We start from the raw sequence: 16818 nt of genomic DNA, 5'->3' as shown, positions 1-16818 counted from the left end.
ACTGCGCTCAATACTTTGGAAAATAGGGTAAGTCGGAAAAGACAACATTTCTAATGGATCTCTTTGTAATAATATCCATGTGCTGTCTAAGTAACATGTCTATTATTCTCTCATTTTGTTTCCTCTCCAAAAACTAACAAGTAAAAAGATGAATCCAGGGCTGAGTGTGTGGAGCTGTACAGTAAATCAGCATAAGGACCGGAGGCCGGGTGAACAGCTTGTCCGGCCAAAACCTGAGAAAATAAGAAGCTGTTTTTCCCACACATACTGTACAGTATGTGTGGGAAAAATACAGCCAAAACACTAAAGAGTGACAACAGCTTAGTGCTGACTAGGGTTGCCAAATTCCGGGAATATTCAAAGTAGGAAACTTTCCATGGGAATTTACGGGAATTAATGGGAATAAAAATTGAATGCAACATGCTAGACTTTGCAGCATGATTATTAGCTAAAACAACCAGATTGAATGCAACTTCAGTGGAATTTTAACCCTGTACCGTGCATTCATCCATCACATGCCCAGATAATTGCCAGCATGCCACACACTACAGCAGGGCGATTGAGGCCACACTAGTATTTCAGCCCAAGGACTGTTAAGTTGTGATGATATTACTGGGGGAACTCTCCTAAAGGAATCAATAAAGTACTATCTATACATCTATTTCATCTGCTGTGTGGAGACATTTCACCCCAACCAATGTCGGCGGGAAGGCTGTGTGCATTTGCAAATAGTGTGATTCCCATGGACGCTGTCCAACTTTAAATAATCAAAAAATGGTCAATATTTCCAAACCTCCCGAGCTTAACTTCCCGTGGTAAATTTCCGGAAATTTACCGCAAACTTTCCACCCCTTTGTCACCCTAATTGAGATCAAAAGTGTGTTATTTGTGCATTATTGACAAGTGATGTACAGAAAACTTGCCCACCGAAAGGAGACTTTGATCAGCAAAAAGCACGCTACCAAAGCTGGATGTAAACAAAACCCCCGCCATTGTCCTGAGCATTGTCAGCATGTCTGTGATGTGGACGCAATTGGATACATATTGCGGATACACCCACGGACAAAATATTACAAGGACAGTGGCGGCTTTTAAAAAAGGGAGAGTCCAACGAGAGCGACGGCGCCAAGCAAGTGTGACATCATGCTGGCTCCAGCCTCTTAAGTCAGGGACAGAAGTAGAGTCTCCAAAGACCAGAACATTCTATAACAGCAGCAGAAGAAGATGCTACACGTGTTGCTAGTTGTTTCTCATTAAAGAAAAGTTACTTAAAGTCTGCAAACACTTGGAAAAATCTTATTAATTATAAAAAAGTATTTTTCTTTCTTCCATCCATCCATGTTCTACCGCTTGTTCCTTTTGGGGCCGCTGGGGGTGCTGGAGCCTATCTCAGCTACAATCAGGCAGAAGGCGGGGTACACCCTGGACAAGTCACCAGCCAACACAGATGTACAACATACACACACTAGGGACCATTTAGTGTTGCCAATCAACCTATCCCCAGGTGTATGTCCTTGGAGGTGGGAGGGGCTTATCCCCAGGTGCATGTCTTTGGAGGTGGGAGGGGCCTATTCCCAGGTGCATGTCTTTGGAGGAAAGAGGGGCCTATCCCCAGGTGCACTCTTTGGAGGTGGGAGGGGCCTATCCCCAGATGCATGCCTTTGGAGGTGGGAGGGGCCTATCAGGTGTATGTCTTTGGAGGTGGGAGGGGCCTATCCCCAGGTGCATGTCTTTGGAGGTGGGAGGGGCTTATCCCCAGGTGCATGTCTTTGGAGGAAAGAGGGGCCTATCCCCAGGTGCACTCTTTGGAGGTGGGAGGGGCCTATCCCCAGATGCATGCCTTTGGAGGTGGGAGGGGCTTATCCCCAGGTGCATGTCTTTGGAGGTGGGAGGGGCCTATTCCCAGGTGCATGTCTTTGGAGGAAAGAGGGGGCTATCCCCAGGTGCACTCTTTGGAGGTGGGAGGGGCCTATCCCCAGGTGCACGTCTTTGGAGGTGGGAGGGGCCTATTCCCAAGTGCATGACTTTGGAGGTGGGAGGGGTCTATCCCCAGGTACAGGTCTTTGGAGGTGGGAGGGGCTTATCCCGTGTGCATGTCTTTGGAGGTGGGAGGGGCTTATCCCCAGGTGCATGTCTTTGGAGGTGGGAGGAAGTTACTTCTTTCACCAGACTTTTATAGCACAATGTGGCCCCCGAGTCAAAAAGTTAGGACACCCCTGTAATAAATGCACACATCTCAGGAGTGCCGAGATGATATACCGTTCCACAAAACGGCTCTTACTTGTCATCAATAACATTATTTCTGATGAAATGTTTGGATTAGCGCACTAATTGTAGTATTATAAAGCTTGACATAATAGTATACATTACAGCAAGAGTTAAATTGTCAATTTGCATGGATGACGACTGACATCAAAAGGAAATTATGAATAAGTTCCAGCCTATTAATTATAAATATATCCACAAACTCCACTCACGTATGGCAAGACAGAGAGAAGAAATGCTGCTGGCAAGTGCTGCAGATGAAGAGCAAATCAGCCTAAGGACCTTCAGCATTGTAGCTACTTTTCCCTGCATGGGACTCTGCTCACAAAGCCTGCTTGCTACTTTTCCCTGCATGGTATTCTTCTCACAAAGCCTGCTTGCTGCAGAAAAGTGACTTACAGCTGTACTTGACGATCCAGCAGCCGGCCAGCAGTCCCAGGAGGGTGGAGTAGGTGGTGGGCACGGGTCCTTCTGGCACCACAACATGGCTGACTGCAAAATGGCAGCAGAGTGGCCAAGGTTAATACCTGCACATCCAGATAGAGAACATGGTCTGTTAACTTCTCAAGCGCTCTTTTAAGCGAGTGGTGACAACTAGAGATGCGCGGATATGCAATTATATCATCCGCAACCGCATTACAAAAGTCATCATCCACCCGCCCGTCGTTATATATCTAATATAGACGATGCAAGGCATTAGTGAGGTTAAAAAGTGTAACTCCCTCCAAATAGCACAGACACAATGGCTTTCTTGAACTGATTTATTTGAAGGCGTACTTTACCTTCAAATTCACAGTGAAAACTGTAATAAATAAAGCATGTTACAAACTTAAAAATAATAACATGCACAGCATGTGGATCAAACATTTTACCAAGTAAAATACCACCAAATGACAAACAAATATCTCGTTGGCCTGCATGCTTCTTTTAGGAGGAAATTGTGATCTTCTGGCTCTTATAGCCAAAACACTTAAAGTCCTTGTGACACTTTTTGGTCTTTGTTACAATCAGTCGCTCTCTTTCTCCCTTCTCATGCATCAAAAAAATGTGTACTCATACCCGGAAGTAGCTTCCTTACATCCGTCGACAGACCAAACGAGACACTTCAAAATAAAAGTATGCCCACATACTGTTTCAAAGAGTGCTGCTCGTTTTTCATATGTGGGAAACAACATTGAACTATTTATAAATGGTTGACTTCTATAGGCTAGTAAGGTAAAGTGATGTAGCTGACAAGTTTGGGCTACCTTGCTTCTGCAGCCTTCATCAGAGGTGTCACGTGATGTTAGCGTGACGTCGTCTGTGACGCGTTATATGGATTATTTTGATTGATACTTTTATTAGTAGATAGCACAGTTCAGTATATATTCCGTACAATTGACCACTAAATGCTAACACCCCAATAAGTGTTTCAACTTGTTTAAGTCGGGGTCCACGTTAATTAATTCATGGTAAAAAAGTGAGTTCCCTGACCGGGAATCGAACCCGGGCCACGGCAGTGAGCGCATTAAATCCTAACCACTAGACCAGGGGTCGGGAACCTTTTTGGCTGAGAGAGCCATGAAAGCCGAATATTTAAAAATGTATTTCCTTGAGAGCCATATATTTTTTAACACTGAATACAACTAAATGTGTGCATTTTTAAGTAAGACCAACATGTTTAGAGTATAATACATCCCTTATTCATTTTAATAACATTCTTATTCTGAAGTTAACCAATAATAAATCAAATACTTCTTACCATTAATGCGACTTCTTGAACAAGTCTGGTAGAAAACGGATGGATGGATAAAATGCATGAGAATGTTTTGTATTTTGAACGTTATTTTTAGCTCTGTGCTTACTAGCGGAATTATTCACAATTATCGTATTAAGCCAGGGGTGTCCACCGCACACTGAAAAATCTGTACAGTAATTTCATAATTTTTATTTTAAAAACCAATATATGTATAAAAAATATACATTTAGACCTCCACTCAGTTATGATCCCGGGGACCCCAAAGGGTTTTGGTCAAAAACAATATTAAAAGTGTGTCATTATTCAGTATTGTAATTTTTTTAATTATTATGCAAGTTTTAAATCTCTAGATCAACATTAGAAAAAAAAATGGAAAAAACACAAAATACGCAATATTTTCACTCAATAACTTTTTTAGGTGGGATATTTGAGATTATATAACAATTGGAGCCTTAATTTTGGATTTTGATTCATTATTATTTTTGGAGCAATGACACTTAAAAACAAATCACACTAAAATAATCTGGGATCCAAAAGTGTCCTACTTATTGAAGTGTTAAAAAATAAATTATAAATTTTTGTTACTGTTTACTTTTAGCACAATAATCTTGAGATCAATTTCAGATATATCCATCAATTTTAAGTTTTATCGTTGTTTATGTTTTGTTTGTTTGTTTTAGGCCCTTCTTTAAAAAAAAGCCAGCTCAGTTTTTTATATGGTAAAACACAAAATATGCAACATTTTCCCCCAAAAATATCTCAAAGTGGAATATTTAATGTGATGTAATCGAAGCTTTGAATAGGTCAATAATTCAAAATGACATTAATTTTGATTCATTATTCTTTTTTAAAGAAAGTAGCAGCCTGCATGGCAGCTTTGTGTTATAAGAGTAAGCATTGCAACAATTTCTTGTTACATTTCACCTGTTTGCTCTTTTTTAACACTTTTTATGTTTTTTTTTGTTTTTTTAAGTGCATTCTTAAAATGTGTTGTGGGGCCGTTAAAAAATGACCCGCGGGCCGCACTTTGGACAGCCCTGTGTTAAGCAATGTCAGCTAAGATTTATCTGAGAGCCAGGGGAAGTCATCAAAAGAGCCACATCTGGCTCTAGAGCCATAAGTTCCCTACCCCTGCACTAGACTGTACCATCAAGAGTTGTCAGGAACAACACTTTACCTTACTAGGCTATATAAATCAACCATTTATAAATACACGTCAGTAGGCTAAATGAACCTCTTCAACATAACATTTAACTATGTATATATATTTCCGAAATGGTTCAACCGCCACCCGCCCGAATCTATTTAAAATCTATTTTTTCGTCATGTCACCCGCCCGACTCCACGGTTGTGACCGCAAACCGCGCATCTCTAGTGACAACCCTTGCTCACTTGTGAGTTTTTCTTTTGGGAGCACTTGGATATTTGTCCTGTCCAGCTACTCAGACAAATCGTAGAGTAGATGTAGATCAGGGGTGCCCACACTTTTTCTGCAGGCGAGCTACTTTTCAATTGACCAACTCGAGGGGATCTACCTCATTTATATATATCATTTATATTTATTTATTTATGAAAGAGACATTTTTGTAAACAAGTTAAATGTGTTTAATGATAATACAAGCATGTGTAACACATATAGATGTCTTTCTTTCACGAAGACAAGAATATAAGTTGGTGTATTACCTGATTCTGATGACTTGCATTGATTGGAATCAGACAGTAATGATGATAACGCCCACATTTTCAAATGGAGGAGACAAAAAGTGGTCCTTTCTGTACAATACCACATGAAAGTGGTTGTTTTTTGGCATCTAATTCATCCAGCTTCCATACACTTTACAAGAAAAACATTGGCGGCAAATTCTGTAGCTTGCTTGATTGACATTCACGGCACCCGAGGGTCTTGTGAGATGACGCTGGCTGCTGCCAGTTCATTATTATGAAAAAATGACAGAGAGGAAGGCGAGAAACACTTTTTATTTCAACAGACTTTCGCGCCGTCCCTTCCGTCAAAACTCTAAAGGCCGACTGCACATTTCCTATTTTCACAATAAAAGCCCTGCCCCCTTCCGTCAAAACTCTAAAGGCCGACTGCACATTTCCTATTTTCACAATAAAAGCCCTGCTTCATGCTGCCTGCGCTAACAAAATAAGAGTCACATCACTTGTGCACGCCAGCTTTCTGAGGGATCGCTTGTGCACGCCACTTTTCCGAGACTCTGTATTTAGTTTTTAACATTTTATTCTGTTTTTACCTCTTAATTATTTTTATTATGTTTGTTGTCTTTAGACTATTTTGTGGAGGTTGTTTTAAAAGCACTGAGCTGGATTGCTGTTTGTTGATTCCATACAACGACAATAAAGGTATTGTGATGTGTGCTGGCCTGCCATAACAAACCTATCTGTTGTTAACTGTAGTTGGCTTAAGCCTGAGTGCTTTGAAAAACTTGACCAAAGCTTTCTTTGTGACGAGAGAAAGATGTTGATATGTGTGCCTCAGACATTCATTTCAGTGGTGATACTCTTCCTTCCTTAGGAGCAAGTCCCGGTAGCAAGAATGAAATGTAATATGGTTTTCATGAAAAAAGCATGATAATAATACACCATGATTACATTCTGTTAAAAAGTAGGGAGTCAATGGGCCTGAAAGAGTTCTTAGGAAAGTGTGTATACCGAGTCTGTATCCAACGTTGCAATCAAAAACACAAGGCAAATTTATAGAAATAAACATGTCAGACCTCAAATGTAACAATAAAGTCCATTCTATTCGATTATAATGCCTGGCATGCAGATAAGCATTCTGCAGTGTACCTAATGTTGTGACCTGCCAATCTATATCATACCGCTTATTTTCCACCACTTCTGCACTAAAAATAGAGGTGATGTTGGTCTCCAAGATGAATATTAACAATGGACATTTGCAAAAGATACATTGTGATGCTTCAAGGTTCACACATGAAGGGCTTACAGCAGGGGTGTCCAAACTTTTTCCACTGAGGGCCGCACAATGAAAAACCAAAGCAGGCGGGGGCCATTTTGATATTTGTTATTTTAAAAACCAATACAACATATGTATAAAAAATGATACATTCAGGCCTCCACCCAGGCTTGATCCCTGGGACCCTAAAGGGTTTAGGTCAAAAAAGTACAAAAAAATGTGTCGTTATTTAGTATTATTATTATTATTAGGGGTGGGCAAATTAATGCGTTAATTATGAGTTAACTCATCAATCTATTAACGCCGACAATTATTTTATCGCACATTTGCGTATGTTGTTTACACGCTTTTATTTTCTTAACGCCTTTTCTTAGAGCCCCGGCGTCGAGGGGCTCTTGGTAAAGATGCAACATTTGGCAAAAATACCGGACAATTCTGCAAATTTCCTGGCTGGCTTACAGCGTGGTCACTCCGGGATCACTTACGACCGCCAGACAATTCTGGATGTGGATAGATCGGGCCGTTTTGGACTGAATGGGGCGTGCTTGCTAGACCGGCTAGCTAGCATGGGAATACTTTGCCGGCTACATCCAGCGGCCTGTGAAGCAGCGGAGTATATGTGTTGTCTGTCTATTTATGAATAATGCAGACCAGGAGTGTTGGCTGAGTTCTTAACGTTTGGTTTCAGAGCGTGCATATCACAACATACAAGATGCCGTCATGGCGACACAACCTATACCAGGCTACCACGCATGCTCGTCACTCCTGTTGCATGCTGGGTAGGGTAGTTCTTTATTTCCCTGGCTCATAACATCACAATATAGTACCATGTATATGATGCACTACACACTACTTTTGAATTCATTATTGGGCTTTGCGTATACAATGCAGTTAGTCACGATTAATCAGAGAAATAGTGCGATTAACTTCGATTAAAATTTTTAATCGTTGCCCAGCCCTAATTATTATTATTCAAATTTTAAATCTCTAGATCCACATTAGCTCTATCCGTCAATATAAAGTTGTTGTTTTTTAAGATTTAAGTTATATGCCCTTTTTTTCCCTCAAAGAAAACCCTGTTCTTTTAATGGAAAAACCACAAAATATGCAAAATGTTTCTCCAATACAATTTTAAAGTGGAATATTTCAGGTCATATTATAATTGGAGCGCATAACATAACTCATAACAACATTGATTTCAAAATGTATTATTATTTTTTGAGCAATGACACTTAAAAAAAGAAAGTCCCACTAAAATTATTGGGGATCCAAAAGGGTCCTGCTCAGTTAAGTGTTAAAAAAAAATAAATCGCACATCTTTTTGAAAACTTTTTACACAATAGCCTCCAGATCAACTTCAGATCCATCCGTCAATTATAACTTTTATTGTTGTTTATCATGTTTCTTGGTTTGTTTTAGGCCCTTCTTTAAAAAACAACAACTTAGTTTTTTATAAGGCAAACACCATCCATCCATCCATCTTCCGCTTATCCGAGGACGGGTCGCGGGGGCAGCAGCCTAAGCAGGGAAGCCCAGACTTCCCTATCTCCAGCCACTTCGTCTAGCTCTTCCCGGGGGATCCCGAGGCGTTCCCAGGCCAGCCGGGAGACATAGTCTTCCCAACGTGTCCTGGGTCTTCCCCGTGGCCTCCTACCAGCTGGACGTGCCCTAAACACCTCCCTAGGGAGGCGATTGGGTGGCATCCTGACCAGATGCCCGAACCAACTCATCTGGCTCCTCTCGATGTGGAGGAGCAGCGGCTTTACATCGAGCTCCTCCCAGATGGCAGAGCTTCTCACCCTATCTCTAAGTGAGAGCCCGCCACCCGGCGGAGGAAACTCATTTGGGCCGCTTGTACCCGTGATCTTATCCTTTCGGTCATGACCCAAAGCTCATGACCATAGGTGAGGATGGGAACGTAGATCGAGGGGTAAAATGAGAGCTTTGCCTTCCGGCTCAGCTCCTTCTTCACCACAACGTATCGATACAACGTCCGCATTACTGAAGACGCCGCACCGATCCGCCTGTCGATCTCACGATCCACTCTTCCCCCACTCGTGAACAAGACTCCTAGGTACTTGAACTCCTCCACTTGGGGCAGGGTCTCCTCCCCAACCCGGAGATGGCACTCCACCCTTTTCCGGGCGAGAAACATGGACTCGGACTTGGAGGTGCTGATTCTCATTCCGGTCGCTTCACACTCGGCAAACACAAAATATGAAAACATCCATCCATCCATTTTTTACCGCTTATTCCCTTTTGGGGTCGCGGGGGGCGCTGGCGCCTATCTCAGCTAAAATCGGGCGGAAGGCAGGGTACACCATGGACAAGTCGCCACCTCATCGCAGGGCCAACACAGATAGACAGACAACATTCACACACTAGGGGCCAATTTAGTGTTGCCAATCAACCTATCCCCAGGTGCATGTCTTTGGAAGTGGGAGGAAGCTGGAGTACCCGGAGGGAACCCACGCATTCACGGGGAGAACATGCAAACTCCACACAGAAAGATCCCGAGCCTGGATTTGAACCCAGGACTGCAGGAACTTCGTGTTGTGAGGCAGACGCACTAACCCCTCTGCCACCGTGAAGCCCATATGAAAACATTTCCCCCCCAAAAATATCTCAAAGTGGAATATTTAATGTGACGTAATTGGAGCATTAAATAGGTAAATAATTCATAATACCATTGTTTTTGATACATTATCTTTTTTTAAAGAAAGAAACACATCTTTGTGTAATTAGGGGTCAACATTGTAACATTTTTTTGTAACATGTCACCACTTTATGTTTTTTTTGGGTTGTTTTTTTTTTTAAATCGTATTTTTAGAATGTGCCGTACTTTGGACACCCCTGGCTTACAGACGTAGGGCAAAAAGTGTGTTAGAAATGTGAGTACGGCCACCTGTTACCTTCAAATAAGCACTACCTGAGGAAGTAAAGGTGTGGCTTATGCTGCCGTCCAGCAGCTGGCCCAGCCTGGACAGCTGACACTGGTCTGTTAGCGATAACTTGCTGGGGAGAAGGACCACTCCATCTTGCTTTGCACATTCGGCCATCTGAGAGAGAACATCAACACTTAACTCCTTCAACTTATGGCCAGGATTGGATATAAAAAGAGGAGTTATTACAGGAAGACTGGCTGGGCTGTTTACGCTGCTGTTGGCACTGGTGGCCTCCTCGGATGCTTCCTGGAGGATGGCCAGCATCTCCTGCGTCACAGCACAGTCTGCAGGTCTCTTGCCGTGAAGATTACTGTGGAGAACATCTTGTCATTCACCTCATCAACATGTGATTACTGTGGAGAACACCTTGTCATTCACCTCGTCAACATGTGATTACTGTGGAGAACACCTTGTCATTCGCCTCATCAACATGTGATTACTGTGGAGAACACCCTGTCATTCACCTCATGGCCAGACAACATGACACAATCAGCACACCGTAGGGCCTGGAGTAATTAAGTATGGTTTATGTATAATTCTCTCGACCAATTATCGGTGCAATAATTGACACTTTGGTGTAAATGTGTGTTTGTGTCACGATAGAGGGGTCGCAGCTTCCTGCGGGGTTTGTTCCCCCGGGATGCAGACAGACCACTCCGGACAAGGTGCGCAGGTAGGAACATGATTTAATCTTCAAACTCAAAGACGTGCCAAAAAACAGAAAACAAGCAGAAGGAAAACGTGCCGAACGCACGGGAAGCCAAGGTAAACTCTAAGCACGGGAAGCATAAACTCGGGAGACAAGGACTACAAACGTAACTGTTGCATGAAGCAAACAATGAAGCCAGACCGAGCATGGCGAGAAAGGAGAATAAATAGCTCTATGATTAGCGGTCGACAGCAGGTGAGCATGCCGACCACTAACCAGAGGCAGGTGAACCCAATTAATCCCTATGGAAAACGAAACAAACCAGAGGCACAGAAATCTAACGGAAATTAACTGAAGAAAACATGATCCGGGCCACAGATCATGTCAGTTTATTAATTAGGGACCGAATGTCCCTCTGGGACAGAGGACCCTATTGTATTTCTAAAGTTTTATTAGGGACCGAATGTCCCTTTGGAACAGAGGACCCTGTTGTATTTCTCAGGTTTTGTTATTCTATATTATTATGCCGCCTCTTTGAGCTGTAATTTGGCCCCCTTAACATGCTTCAAAACTCACCATATTTGACACACACATCAGGACTGGCCAAAATTGCCATCTAATAAAAATAAATAAATAAAAAAGGAAAAAACACAGACAAAACTGCTTGTAACTTCCGTTAGGAATGTTGTAGAGACATGAAACAAAAACCTCCATGTAGGGCTGACTTAGACCTAGATTTCATACATCGACATCCTTCAGCAAAAATCAACAGGAAGTTGCCAAAAACCCCTTCCAAACAAAAGTTTCCCCAAAAAATGTACTTTTTGCCTCTTTTTGAGTGGTAATTTGACCCCCTTAAAATGCTTCAAAACTCACCAAACTGGACACACACATCAGGACTGGTGAAAATTGCGAACTAAAAAAATAAAATATAAAATAAAAAATAAAATAAATAAAAAAACTCACATTTGCGCTCTAGCGCCCCATAGGGATAAAACACAGACAAAACTGCTCTTGGGAAGAAAACACAAACAAAACTGCTTGTAACATCCGGTAGGAATGTCATAGAGACATGAAACAAAAACATCCATGTAGGTCTCACTTAGACCTACATTTCATTCATTGACATCCTTTCGCAAAAATCAACAAGAAGTTGGCAATTACCCCTTCAAAACAAAAGTTTTGTAAAAGCCCATCACCTTTCTTGAAACATTATCTCCTCCGAGCGCGTTTGTTGTGTCGGCTTCACACTCGCACAGAGATTGAACCCTTCGGATTAAAAGTTAACGAAATAGTTTTTCTAACTGCTCCGTTCAATGTCAGCCTCGTTTTCTCCACTTTAAAGAAACAGAGAAAAGTCTAATCCAGCATCAGATATCATCTATAAACATGACCGTATTCCAACATAGTAGATCAATGGCAACCCTCACCATATATAAATATATATAATAATACAGTAGGTTCTCTTTTTGCTGGAGCCTAATTTTCTATTTATTTAATTCATTCAGGAAAAAAAAATGTTTTGTTATCTGACAGGTCATTTATTGGAGTTTTTTGTGAAAAATGTTCTCCGGTCTACTTGACAGCAGCGTTCACGCAGCCACACCCTCCTTCTTCCCTACAGCAGTGGTTTTCAACCACTGTGCCGCAGCACACTAGTGTGCCGTGAGATACAGTCTGGTGTGCTGTGGGAGAATATCTAATTTCACCTATTTGGGGTAAAAATATTTCTTGCAAAGCAGTAATTCTAGTCTGTGTTGTTGTTGAGTGTCAGTGCTGTCTAGAGCTCGACAGAGTAACCCTGTAATACTCTTTCAGCAGGTAGATAATTGCTTTGTAGATGTCGGGAACGGTGGGAGGCAGTGTGAAGGTAAAAAGGTGTCTAATGCTTAAACCAAAAATAAACAAAAGGTGAGTGCCGCAAAGAAAAGGCATTAAAGCTTAGGGAAGGCTATGCAGAACCAAACTAAAACTGAACTGGTTACAAAGTAAACAAAAACAGAATGCTGGACGACAGCAAAGACTTACTGTGGAGCAAAGACGGCGTCCACAATGTACATCCAAACATGACATGACAATCGACAAAGTCCCCACAAAGAATGATTAAAAACAACAACAAAAATGTTCTTGATTGCTAAAACAAAGTAGATGCGGGAAATATCACTCAGAGGAGAACTTGAAACTGCTACAGGAAAATACCAAAAAGAGAGGAAAAGCCATTAAAATAGAGTGCAAGACAAGAAGTAAAAGATTACACACCGGAAAACAGCAACAAAGTGAAAATAAGTCAGGGTGACAGTACACCTACTTTGAGACAAGAGCTATATTGATGCATGCTTGCTTATGCTTTAAAGTCATATCCAACAATTGTGACAACGACTTTTTACTGTCGACTGAGTTTCGTTTTTTAATTATTTCTGCTGGGGGTGTGCCTCCACATTTTTTCAACGCAAAAAATGTGCCTTGGCTCAAAAAAGGTTGAAATACACTGCCCTACAGTATGTCTTCTTTGCTCAATACTTGTCCTTTTCCCCAGGAAATCCAGTGTGTCTCCTTTCCTGGGGTATTACCGCCCCGTTGTGGGTGTTTTGGTTACTGCGGCGATGACAGGTCTCTGTCCACAACACTCGGAGCGTGAGCTTATTAAAGGAGCGCCACGAGTTTCATGTTCCGTCAGTCAATCAAATAACGTGACAGAAATGGACGGACATGAAGACCACAGAAAAGATATCTCTGCAAAAAAACTATACATCTTGACGAATATGAGATGATTATATACAGTAAGTAAAGAAGAGCAGGAAGCAGCTCACACATTCTCATACTTTCTCTATGGAAGAAATGTCGGCCATCTTGAAAAATATCTCACCTATAATCTACATGAAGGAGTTTAATTTAAACGTTGACAATAGTTCAGGAGGAAACCTTACAACATATTGATTAAATAACTTTTACTGCAAGTGAATAGCACCTCCAAATATACTTTATCAGCCTCTTCAACTACTAATAACATGAAAAAAACATATCAGCTGATCTCTACTGCTACTTGTTAAGGGAAAGTGTCACGACCCGGGCGCATGGTGATGTGGGGCTCCTTCTCCCAGGAATGCAGACGGGCTTCGGACACAGTGTGTGGGTACTAAAAATGATTTATTAAGAAATAAATCAGACGGAACAAAGAAAAACGTGCTCATAGCACTTAAGGCAAACAACTAAAAGAGCTAGCATGGGAGTTAGAAAATAAAGAGCCTAGCGTGGAAGTTAGCAGGTAGCGAGCAGGAAACAGAACATCGTAACTTGTTGTACGAAAACAAACTAGGAAGCCAGACAGACTGACGGGAGAAGGCAGGCTTAAATAATGACAGTGATTACAAAACAGGTGCACGTCCGGAACAAGCGGCAGGTGAAACTAATACGTAACTAAGGTAGCCAACTGAGAAGTGCACAAACAGGAACCGAAGGAGTCCAAAACCAACAGAAAACACAAAAGACTCTAAAATCTAATCATAATATGATCCGGGCAGCGGATCATAACAGAAAGACCAACAAAAAAAGCCCAGCCCTGCAGTGACTTTTTAGTTGAAAGCCGAATACAGCTCAATTAGGTGCACCTCATAAAGACCCATGTGTCATGGGGATCTTGGTTTTTGAGGAGTTTGACGGATTCCAGTTTGCAGAGTGGCCACTGCAGGATCCTTTTTGTTGCCTTGGCCTACTTTTGTTCTGGGTCACAGCCAATTGCTGTATTCTCCAGAAGGTCATGTTGTCTTTCTTAAAACGGTGTCTCTTTCTGAAGAAACAAAGCATAACAATGACAGACTGATCACGTCTCCGTGAGGAGGTGAACTTCTAAAGTCAACAAGGGGATTGACTATTACTTCCCTCATTGTACATTGACTAACACCAGGAAGGAACCTCAAACTGCCTAAAAAAAGGCAGAAGCCGCCTTAACGAAAGACAATAAAAGAGTGAAAGGAATGCAGAAGAGGACAAACGCTACTTGGTTGTCTTTTAAAAATGAGCGTCAGCAAAGATAATACACCGGAGGACAATTAATAGGTCCACTGGTCCATAAAATGTTTCCATTGGATTCCTCACACCAGCAACAGTTACACATTTTCAACAAACAAAATGCTTTGTGCAGGGAAAAAAAGTGAGGAGGCACTCTTTTGCAAGCCACTGCTCCAGCATACCAAAGGAAGGAAGAAGTGCTTCTTCTGGCTATTAAATGTAACTTCCCTTCAACATTCAATAATAACACAACTCAAGACAAATAAATAAATAAATAAATGGGTAAATGGGTTGTGCTTGTATAGCGCTTTTCTACCTTCAAGGTACTCAAAGCGCTTTGACACTACTTCCACATTCACCCATTCACACTTTTGACACTACTTCCACATTTACCCATTCACACACACATTCACACACTGATGGAGGGAGCTGCCATGCAAGGCGCCAACCAGCACCCATCAGGAGCAAGGGTGAAGTGTCTTGCTCAAGGACACAACGGACGTGACGAGGTTGGTACTAGGTGGGATTTGAACCCCTCGGGTTGCGCACCGCCACTCTCCCACTGCGCCACGCCGAATGTAACTGTGGCATGCTTCACTTTAAGTCATTCACAACCATGATACGAGACAATAACACATGTCTTGCTTTTGTCTATGCATTCTAACTTGTAAATAAACACTAGCAAAAGTCAGCTAACAATTGAGCTAATGGAATTCGCTCAACTCTGCCTATAAAGCGCTCTAAAAACATCTTAAAAACCCTGTCATGGTTTTATATACATGATGTAAGTATATATGTAGTATCTAGTAACATTCATAATAACATGTAATATATACATGATGCTGCGATGAGGTGGCGACTTGTCCAGGGTGTACCCCGCCTTCCGCCCGATTGTAGCTGAGATAGGCGCCAGCGCCCCACGCGACCCCTAAAGGGAATAAGCGGTAGAAATGGATGGATATACATGATGTAAGTATATATGTAGTATCTACTAACATTCATAATAACATGTAATATATACATGATATAAGTATATATGAAGTATCTAGTAACATTCATAATAACATGTAATATATACACGATGTAAGTATATATGTAGTATCTAGTAACATTCATAATAACATGTAATATATACATGATGTAAGTATATATGTAGTAACTAGTAACATTCATAATAACATGTAATATATACACGATGTAAGTATATATGTAGTATCTAGTAACATTCATAATAACATGTAATATATACATGACCTCTCTGCTGGGCGAGGGCGTGTCCGTATGTGACGTATGTAAGAATGTGCGCCTGCTTGTCTGTGAGAAGGAGAGACAGGAAAGAGTGAGAAGAGCCCGCAGCTAAAAGCAACTGCGTGAGAACGTATACTCGAATATTACGATATAGTCATTTTCTATATCGCACGGAGACAAACCCACGATATATCGTGTATATCGATATATCGCCCAGCCCTATTTACACACACGTGCAGTGTGTGTCTGCTACAACATGTTTACACACATGTCTGACCTTGTCTTACACCAACTAGGTTTCAGGCCATACAAACATGAATGAACATTGACTTTGGGAGGTGGAGTCCAAGGTCACAACTTATTGTGATGGAGGAAGTCAAGGTACAGACCGTGGACTCATTCAAGTACCTCGGGGTGTGGGTGGACAACAAGCTGGACCGGACTGTTAACACGGACCACTTGTACAGGAAAGGACAGATGTTAGAATAATTATGTGTAAGTTATCACACAACTCTCATGCTTAAAGGCCGTTGCTATGGTTATTATCAATTGTGCTGAAGTCGTACTTTTCTATCGGTGCAAAGCGAATCGTCTCGTATCAGTGTTTGTTTCCAGAATCGGCCTGCTGACTGCCAAGGGCGGACATCGAGTGCCGTGATGCAGACAGAGCAGCGACAGAGCGATATCAAGAGTGTCAGCACTTTTGCATTTTGTGAATAATCCTATATTTTGTCTAACTGGGGCTGCTGAGATTACCCCCCCCCCTCCTTTGCTTCAGAAGCAGCCTCAGTGATGTAACCAGGGACCTCCAAAATAAATAGGCGCACGTGGGCATGATTTTAGAGCGTAAGTTGGTTCTGTAACTAGAGTACAGCCCAAAAAGGTCTCTCCTTATTGAGCTAAATTTAACGCTGTCTCTGCATGATTCCTTGCTTCTTGTCTGTTTAACAGATGTCATCAGTGTTTGAACCTGACAAGAGAGCAGGCTGTACTTCCTGAGGAGGCTTTGTAAGAAACTCTTGTGGAT

At 41.8% G+C, this 16818-nt stretch overlaps 1 protein-coding gene across 3 annotated transcripts in view; it reads right to left on the bottom strand.

Annotated features, from left to right (window-relative positions):
- The window catches only part of bard1 (BRCA1 associated RING domain 1), a 54903-nt gene that overhangs the window by 13291 nt on the left and 24794 nt on the right, over positions 1-16818 (bottom strand). Inside the window, exons 7-9 of one of the 3 annotated variants that reach the window (XM_061879996.1) lie at positions 10073-10196; positions 9871-10000; positions 2665-2757 (exon numbers count right to left, since the gene is read on the bottom strand). In XM_061879996.1, coding sequence (XP_061735980.1) covers positions 2665-2757; positions 9871-10000; positions 10073-10196 — 347 coding nt within the window. Of the gene's footprint in view, positions 1-2664; positions 2758-9853; positions 10001-10072; positions 10197-16818 lie in introns of all 3 variants that reach the window. The other 2 variants (XM_061879999.1, XM_061879998.1) reach the window with 2 other exon arrangements.

Source organism: Nerophis ophidion, linkage group LG19 (genome assembly GCF_033978795.1).
Source record: "Nerophis ophidion isolate RoL-2023_Sa linkage group LG19, RoL_Noph_v1.0, whole genome shotgun sequence".
In the NCBI taxonomy this organism is placed as follows: Eukaryota; Metazoa; Chordata; class Actinopteri; order Syngnathiformes; family Syngnathidae; genus Nerophis; species Nerophis ophidion.
Note: the sequence above shows the minus strand (reverse complement) of the source record. Positions and strands in the feature narration are given on the sequence as shown.